General features: G+C 38.2%; 1 protein-coding gene across 1 annotated transcript; it reads right to left on the minus strand.

The window, feature by feature from the left end:
- Positions 1–3250: 3250 nt before the first annotated feature.
- On the minus strand, positions 3251–8383 carry LOC118226230 (inositol monophosphatase 3-like). Its single transcript, XM_035415689.1, has 5 exons — positions 7289–8383; positions 6421–6583; positions 6119–6214; positions 5778–5939; positions 3251–5509 (listed from the first exon to the last, which is right to left on the minus strand). The coding sequence occupies exons 1-5, from the start codon at positions 7625–7627 to the stop codon at positions 5238–5240; spliced, it is 1032 nt and encodes a 343-aa protein (XP_035271580.1). The 5' UTR covers positions 7628–8383; the 3' UTR covers positions 3251–5237.
- Between the last annotated feature and the right edge of the window lie 1125 nt (positions 8384–9508).

A 9508-nucleotide genomic window follows, 5' to 3' on the forward strand; every position in this document is an offset into this window, starting at 1 on the left:
TAACCTTAGAAGGTTCACCACAAGAAAAAACCAGAACACCCAGTTCACAAAAAAAAATTCATAAAAACTATAGAGATATGTATCAAAGTCTTATGGACATATGAGACAAGTATTAACCTGCACCAAAGTGATATAAAGGGGAAAGTGTCGAGAAAGAATGGAACTGCTCATGATCCAAAACATCTCATCTGTGAATCATGGTGGAAGTAGTATTACGACTTGGGAATGTATGGCTGCCACTGGAGCTGGCTGACTTGTCTGATGATGAAACTGCTGATGGCAACAGCAGGATGAATTCTGATGTGTACATAAACAACTTATCTGCTCAGATCCAACCAAATGGCTCAAAATTAATTTCATGTCCCTTCAACTTGCAGCAGGACAGTGACCCCAAACTAAAGCAACCAAGGAGTTTTTCAAGAGCAAGAAGTGGATTTGTCTTGAAGTCAGCTACCTGACCTGAATCCAGCTGCACTTGATGAAGACAAGACTGAATGCAGAAACCTTTGAAACAAGCATATTGAATATATCTGCTGTACAGGCCTGAGAGAGAATCATTATGGAAGGTACCCGATGTCTGGTAATGTCTATGGGTCACAGACTTCAGGCAGTCATCAAATGATTTGCAACCAAGCACTAAATATGATGACTTCATGTTAGATTCTATTCAGTTCTCCAATTATATTTGCTTCCCTAAAATGGGGGATTATGTTCCTACATGGACCACCTGATATGGATTTAAATACCCTCAAATTAAATCTGACAGTCTGTCACTCAGCGGCCACTTCATTAGATACACCTGCTTATTAACACAAATAGCCTGCTCCTCCCAACAGTGAATCATTTGGCTGCAGCTCAATATATAAAAATATACATGCAGATGTGAAGAGATTTAGTTGTTGTGTGACAAAACATTAGAATGGGCATGGGCGTGAGCTAAGTGACTTTGACCATGATATGATTGCTGGTGGCATCTCAGAAACAGCTGCCCTCCTGGGATTTTCATACACTACAGTCTCTGTGTGTTCTGTGGGCAAAAATGTCCGTTAATGACCAAAATCCCTAAGAAATGTTTCCAACACCTTGTTTAAATTCCCTCCCACAAAGAAAACAGGCTGTTCTGGAGGCAAAAGGGAGTCCTATTCAGTACTAGATATAGAAGAATTTGCAGACTTATTCAAGCTAACAGGAAGGCCACAAATGCACAAACAACAGCTGTATACGACAGTGGTGTGTATAAGGAACATCTCTGAACACAGTGCATTAAACCTTGAAGCAGATGGGCTACAGCAGCAGAAGACCACACTGGGTTCCACTCCTGTCAGATAAAAACAGGAATATGAGGCGACAACGGGCATGTGATCACCAAAACTGGATGACTGAAGATTGTAAAAATGTGACCTGGTTTGATAAATCTTGATTTCAGCTGCGACATGCAGATGGTAGGGAAAGAATTTGGTGTAAACAGCATATATCCATGGATTTATCCTGCCCTGTGTCATTGGTGCAGGCTGCTGTTGGTGGTGTAATGGTGTGTAGAATTCTTGGCATACATTAGGCCCCTTAATATCAATTGAGCATCATTTGAATGCCACAGTATACCTAAGCAGTGTTGCTGACTGTGAGCATCCCTTTATGGCTACAGTTTACCCTTTTTTCAAATGAATACTCCCAGGAGGACAATGCACCATGTCACAAAGCAGGCATCATCTCAAGCTGGTCCCACGAACATGACAGTGACTTCTGTTTATTCCAGTGGTCTGTCCAGTCCCGATTTCGATCCAATAAAGCACCTTTATGATGAGTTGGAACAGGAGGCTCCCAGCATGAATGTATTGCTGAAAAATCTGCAGGAACTGCATAATTCTATTGTGTAAGCATGGACCAAAAACCCAAAGGAATGTTTCCAGCACCGTGTTGAATCCAAGCCACAAAGAATACAGGCTGTATTGGAGGGGAAGCAAAAAGGTGTCCTACCCAGTACTAGATATGTTCACCTAATAAATAGTATTGTGTATACATCAATTGCAACAGTAAGTACCATACTCAATACAGTAAAAGATGAGAACCTTAGAACCACTAAAATATGCAGAATACATGAGAGAACAAGATGACATTCCAGCAGCCGAAACAAGATCATTAACAAAGATCTGAAATCTTTATGCAAGGTTCATTAAATTTTAATTACTTCATCATGCCACAAAACTTTGTGAGAAATATTGTCTCCTGCCTCCTGAAGCCCCCTGTGCTTTGCTGCCACCATGTGGTTATACTTCAGTATTGATTTGATAAAGCCATTGAGTGGAACACAAAACCTCCATCCTAAAGCTCTGGGTAGTTATATAATGTACTTTAAAATGAACCAATAGGGTTAATTTCCAGAGCACAAATTAATAGCCACAAATTTCAATATAAATCCATTATGTGACAGCAACATTCTGTAAGCATTTTCAGCAGCCTTTACTCCTGTGTACTTACAGAACACTTTTACCCCATCCTTAAGTTTTCCTGCTAATGTGCTAATTTGGTACTAAAGAAAGCACCCCCATTATATTAAGTGCCGCTGAAAACAATTGTGCTGCTTAATTAAGCTAAAGTTTCTCTTTCTTTCAGTTGCTACAATATCTAGCACACTGGCATTTCTAAAGTTCAATTTTAGTTTAAAAAAATGGCCAAAAAGAAACCACTTTCTCTGGAAACTCATCAGTCAAATATTGTTGAGAGGTGGAATAGCCTTTATCTCCGAAAACGACATTTTACTGGCAAGAATCTTGAGAAAGCTTTTTCTTTTTGGCCATCTTTTGAACTAAAATTGAATTTTAGAAATGCCTGTGTGCTAGATATTGTAGCTCTGAAAGAAATATGTTTGCTTAATTAAACAGCACACTTGTTTTCAGTTGTGCTTAATATAATGAGTGCGCTTTCTCTAGTACTGAATTAGCACATTAGTATGAAAACTTAAGGATGGGGTAAAAGTGTGCAGCCAGTACACTAGAGTTATGGCTGGCAAAAATGGGGCTTTGTAATCGTACTGAATGCCTGAATTTAAAACAAAACAGTTATTTCAAACAATAATAGTCATTAGTAACATTAATCAATGTATTGACTGTATTTTCTTAAATCAATTTAATGCTACCTTGGTGAATAACAGTATCAGATTCTTTCAAAAACAAATATTTCTCGTTGATTCCAAACTTTTGAATGGTAATGTAGCTATATATTTATGAAAAGAAAGAAAAAAGCCACTTCCTAGAAGAGAAATAACCGTTTTTTATTGAAATTGAAAATTTAAATAAAAGGAATTCTTTATTCCACTAATAATATTACAATAAATCTTTATTTTACAGTTCAAATTATCCCCAACTAAAAACACACTTGCATATCTTCATCAGAATGTATTTTTCACATTCCATCTCCATCACAAAAAATTCCCTCAACATTACACTCATTCCAAGAACTGTGCATTTCAAAAACCAATGAAACAATTTCCCCGTTTTGACAGTAGGAAACATTTTTAAAACACTACAAAAAATAAACTAAGAAACCAAGTTTAATGAAGCATGCCATATGCAAGCAATTGCAGAAGGGAAGCATTCTGATAATTCACAGTCACAGTATAGTGCACATAATTATTCGTTGGCTTGTCATGCATACCTCTAAGTTTAAAACAGAAAAAGGTAGGCACAATAGGACCAATGCTTACATACAAACCATTAGAACATAAGCACACCACACTTCACACATTCATATCAAAAATGCCCTTTAGGAAAGGCTTTGTAACTACCTAGTTATCACAGTGAATGTGCACTATTGCACTGTTACAATGATTATCATTAAACCTTGATAAATTTACAGATTACCTAATTTAATTTATATGATTTATAAAACTGCACCCATTACTGACAACAGCATACAATACTTCTGCTGGAATATAATTCACAAACAGTTGGCCAACTGGATGGCGTGTCATCAAACACTCAGTCATATCAAACAAAAATACAGCCATTGTTTAAAATGCACTTTCCTCTGAACATTTCATAATTCACCTTTCAAAGTTGTACCATTAAAAATCCATTGTAGCAGTTGTTTGTATGTTTATTGTATTGTACCTGTACTGCAGTACCTGTTACCTGCAGTAAATTCTTAATAATCAGACTTACAAAGCCAATGCTTAATTTATATGATACAAGCAACAACAAAAAACTACCCCCTCAATAGAAATATTTCTACTTCAACCCATTATTATAAACCAGCAGTACTACTTGTCTATGAACAAATTATGGTCAGGTAACATTTTTTCCCCTGCCAGGCTCATACATGCCAGTGTTGGAAAAAAAACTGACAATAAAAAAATAGGAAAAACTTACTTGCCAACATAAATTATTCTCATTTGCCAATCATACGTGTGTGTGTTTAGTGAACTTAACTGAAATTTAAGGACGTCATTTTCATATAGTAAAAACGAATGATATCAGCACACCAGTGTAACTCCCAAGTTTAAGTATTTTATTTTCCAGAGCCACTATCAAACAGCATTTGAACCCTCTCTGGCCATCAGGCAAAGCAGAACCATTGAGCATCTGCATACATGAATGGTGACATCACCAAAAAGATCAGTGCATCCCGTTGTGTGTACAAACTATATATATATTTTTTTTTGTGGGTCCAAAAAAAAAACTGTTTAAAAACAAAAGAAAATAAAAAATAAATATGAGGGAAATTATTATGAGAAGGGAATGCTAATTAAGTCAATTTAACAACATGTATGGTTCTCTAAAAAAGGGAGAAACTTTAAATTTTATGCATCATGTAATACCTTCACAACCAAATGGTTGTCATAATATCACACTGACTATACAATATAAAAATGTGAAAGGCTGAACTCAATGAGTGAGGTCACCATGTGTGTATATACAGTACTCTTTGTGAACATACTAGGACACCATTTCTAAATGGACCTTACAGTAACTGGCAAAAGGCTGCATTTGCTCAAGGTTGTGTAATATGAAACCAGGGGGTTGTACAGGTACCAGTCCTTATAATAACTGAGTTATTATCAGTACTTTCAACCATGCCCATGTGATCAATATGGTTGTGCTTGTGCATCATCCCCTGGTTCATACATTGGTTTAATTCCTTGCAAAATAGAAACAAAGTATATATTATTTCCGAACTAGGATAGTATTCATAATATTTCAGACAATGTTGCAAGTTGAACATAATTTTGTATTATTAGTCTATCTGCCTTTCTCTTTGTCTGTGCTTGACAGCTTTTCGACCAACGCTTTGTGATCCATATTTATGCTGGCCAGCAGTCCACCGGTATTGGCCGGAGAGCCTCGATAGTCAATTTCTTCTCCTCTTAATGTTGTCATGTGACCACCCAGTGCTTTTAAAATGGCATTTCCAGCACAGATATCCCATTTCTTGATAAACGTGACGTGAATGTAGATGTCTGCTTTATCGTACTTTTCATCCGATGGATCCAACAGAGCAAGAACCTTGTAACCTACAAACAGCAAACAACCAGCATAATATGTTTGCATTAAAGTAATTAAAATATAGGTTGGACACCAGAAGTTCTAAAAGTGATAGCGAAAGATAATATTTATCTATGGTTTAAATCATACTGGGCGAGTTGCACTAGAGCAGCTGAGTGGGTGGTAAGGGAAGGGAAGACAACAGCCAGAGTTGCTTTCTACACGTTTGGCTTTCAGGAAACCAATCAAAACTGTCAGGCATCATTCAAGAACATGAAAGTCAAACAGGAGAAATACCTGCTCCTCCTGCTGGAATGACCACGGTATCGTTGCCTAGCGCCGTTCCCACAAACTCCTTCACTTTACCAGCGTGGGAGCGCGACACAATGACCTGCGGGGACTTCTCGTTGTACGAATCGCGGGTCCCCACATTAGCACCAGCACCAACCATCGCCCAAGCTGAATACAACACAAAAGATGGCTGAGAGGGAGTTGGGCATCTTTTTTTTTATATATATTTCAGGACTTAAAGCCTGTTGGCTACAGGATATAGCCATTAAATTCTGCCATTGCCCAACACAACTTCAACAGTGAAATGTACTATACCCTATATGTACAGCTGGACACAAAGGACATACCTGTATATCCTGTAAAGGGTTTATGGATTACCCCTATAACAGGCTCGCCATTTACAGCCACACAAACCATTGTTGTAACATACTGACGAAGGTTCTCTGCAAAAGATAATATATCATTAAACTGGAGTACATTAGGACAAAGGCTACTGTTTACACAAATGTAGACTACATGTACTGGCGTGACAATGTTTCTCTTTTATCAGAGTGTAGAAGAGCACAGCGGCTAAGCGTTTATCTTTGTTAAACATTTCTGGCTATTAATGGGGTGAAGCTACAGAGCAGTGTCTGGCTGACAGACTCGCCTGTGTACTCCTGTGTGGCATCCAGAGGGTCAATCCACACAGTGACACTCTCCGCTGGCACCTCCCTGCTGGCGGTCACCTCCTGCCGTATGTCGCTGGGAATCACATGGTTCCACACAGAAGTCTCCGCATCTCCCGTGTCATCGTGCTCCTCTGAATTTACCTGCAATGTGTAGTATTGGACTGAGATGACTGCTAACTGCTGACCTTCAGCTTTCAAGAGAAAAATGGAGCCGTGCCCCAAGAGCGCTGGACTTCACTATACAGTAACACCATAAATCTGTAGAAAACACTGAACGCCATGAGATCTGGTGGACTAACACACAATCGAAATCGAAAACAGATATCACTGAAGTCCACTGAACATTTTAACAAGCAACCTAGAAAAATAAATAATCGTCCATGTACAGTTTAGATAATATGCTTAGCACTTTGCATTTGGGACCACTGGCATACATACGGAACATTTCAATTAGTAGGCTAACTATCAGTAATACATCTGAAGCATTAGACTGCACCCCTGCAGTTCTGGGCCGGTGCATAAGATCTATTTTTGGGATGAATACAAAATTGTGCAAGTACAACACGTTTGATCACTTTATTCAAACATTGTTTACACAACTTTTCTTCTGTGATATCCGGAAAAATGTAAGCATACAGTGATAATGTGGTAAACTATACTTTTAATATGAATCATTGGCGATATTGATTACACCCAAGAAGTCCATTCAAAATTAATGTAACAAATATGCGCAACAATACTAGCTATCTTGCGACATTCAGTAACTTCTCTAGAACTAAACTGAGAAGCTAAGTTATTAGATGGGAGACTTAGGTGTTGATACGGTGTATATTTATTTCACCTCACCTGTAAAAAGGGAAACGTGTTTGTCATTAGATGAAACATCTTTCTGTGTGAGTACAAGTCCCCAAGAGTCAGCTTCTCACTTGCACCTTCCTTAGTTTTCCCTTTAGACTTCTCCTCCAACGTGTTATCTTCTCTGATCCGTTTTACCTCTCTACCTCCCTGAGCAGCCGCCTCAACAGACAGAGCGAGCAGCTCACGAAGGTCGACAGTTTTTCCCTGTTTGAAAGCAGCTAATCTGTTGGATATAACCCCGGAATAAAGGTGATATATTACGCCTAGTCCAAGCAAACAAAACACCACGACCCCAAGCGGAGACAGTCGGATGCCCATTGGAGCCATCGCATCAAAATCTGACCCTTGGCAGTCGTGTTAAACGAAATAAATTAACTTGCGAAATATGGCTAACTATTTGTGATATGGTATAAGTTAGTTACCCTAGCCTGCTAGCTATTTCAAAACACTACGCGTCAATGACCCACCAGCGAGCAATCCAGCTAGCTAGCTAGGGCTGTCTCTCTAGTGAAATAGCAAACGATATCGACAGCTGCCGAGTAGCTACCCTGCTAACTGGTAAAACAAACACCGAACTATTAAAATGTCGAACAAGCACGCCTACACTGAGGTTGCTCACTGGCAATTCTTGTCACCCATGAAATTATATCATAAGCTAGCTACCTAGCTATGCAGCTAGTTCCACTTCGTAGAAAAGTAACGTTAGCTAGCCAGCTAGGAAGGTAAACACAAAATATCTCTGCATTTTCAAACCTGTTGTTCAAACAGCTACCAAACTATATGCATGCCATTTCTAATTTAGATGCAGAAACCCTTCTAAAATGAACCAAATAGCTAGTTGGCTAACCAGGGATCTAGTTAGTACATGAAATGTATCTGCACATTGATGCCTTTCCACGTCTACCAGCCAGGTCAAAGGTAGTGTTTCTTTTCCAGGTCAAAGAAGTTGTTGAGTATCAAATATCTACGTTCTTGTCTTCATTCGTCTTCAGAAACGGACTCGGTACGAATCTTACGCTGATGGGGGCTGCAGTCCTAACCTTGTACCATAGACCGTACTGAAATACTCGTTACGGTCCTGATCTGGACTGTAGCTCCCATGAGCACCAGGAATATGTTAGTCATTTTTTTGTAGTTTTTTTTTTTTTTTTTTTTAATCGCCAAGAATTAACTGCAAGACGGCACTTTACTGCCACCTACAGCAACGGAGTTTCATGTCAAGTCGACATCTTTGTACCGCTGGATGTAAGCAAGCCAATGGATTGCAAAACACTACCGTTCGGTGCCACTGGAAGTCAGCAGATAACAAGGAAAGTACACTTGGCACATGAAAGGGGTTTTCATTGGGGTGCCCTCTCTATAAGAGCGTATTTGCATTGAATGAATCCATCCTCCATCCAGCCTTTTAGCATTGCTTTTTAAGCCTGGCAATTAAATCCATCTCTTATGTATGGTAAAATTAATTTGCAAGACATTACCTAAACAAATAAGCCTTTGAATGTAGGAAATTAATACAAAAGTTACAAAATCAGGATCTATATTGGGAATTTACACATAGCATGTGTATTCGTGCAAGTCTTGTTATATTATCTTTAATGAATTACAGTATTGTTGTTGCCAATTTCAAAATTATTGTCAAATACACATTAAATGGGGTGACAGCTTGATAGGAGAAATATTAATCTATTAATTTGTTAAATTTTATTTTTTTATGAAACAGTTCAGAACTTGCCATGTACAGGGTTAGGGATGTACAGTATGTATCACACATAGTTTCATGTAAATACCCTTTTGGTTATAATGGGTTTTTACATGATGTATGTTTTGAGTTGAAAACAAGAAGCAAGTCCAGCAACAATCACTTTTGCAAATATGAAATGTACCTTTGGGGATGAAGCTAGGAAACACTGCCAGGATGGTAGCCATGTCACTTTACTACCATTGCTCCCCTAAATAGTCTGAATTATACCTCATAAAAAAACAGTAGTAACAAAAACAATGTACAGTGTTTTAAGATTTAATATGTCTTACAGTAATGTTTTCAGAAACTTGATTCATAAGTGTATATTTTCAGTTACAAAAATATGAATGATTACATTTTGCAAAACTTTATGGCACAAACGACAAAATATGTCATTGGTTATTTTGTATGTACATATTCTACTGTGCAGAGGAATCATATGTTGCCATTAGCACAGATTGAAAGGA

The sequence above is a fragment of the Anguilla anguilla genome, chromosome 4 (genome assembly GCF_013347855.1).
Source record: "Anguilla anguilla isolate fAngAng1 chromosome 4, fAngAng1.pri, whole genome shotgun sequence".
NCBI classification, from domain to species: domain Eukaryota; kingdom Metazoa; phylum Chordata; class Actinopteri; order Anguilliformes; family Anguillidae; genus Anguilla; species Anguilla anguilla.

What these genes read in the sequence shown, in the direction of transcription:
- LOC118226230 (XM_035415689.1), bottom strand. Translation starts at nt 7,627, where the DNA reads ATGGCTCCAATGGGCATCCGACTGTCTCCGCTTGGGGTCGTGGTGTTT. An exon ending in TGCCACACAGGAGTACACAG is followed by an intron (nt 6,215 to 6,420) that starts GCGAGTCTGTCA and finishes TATCTTTTGCAG; the next exon opens with AGAACCTTCGTCAGTATGTT. An exon ending in CATTCCAGCAGGAGGAGCAG is followed by an intron (nt 5,510 to 5,777) that starts GTATTTCTCCTG and finishes TGCTGTTTGTAG; the next exon opens with GTTACAAGGTTCTTGCTCTG.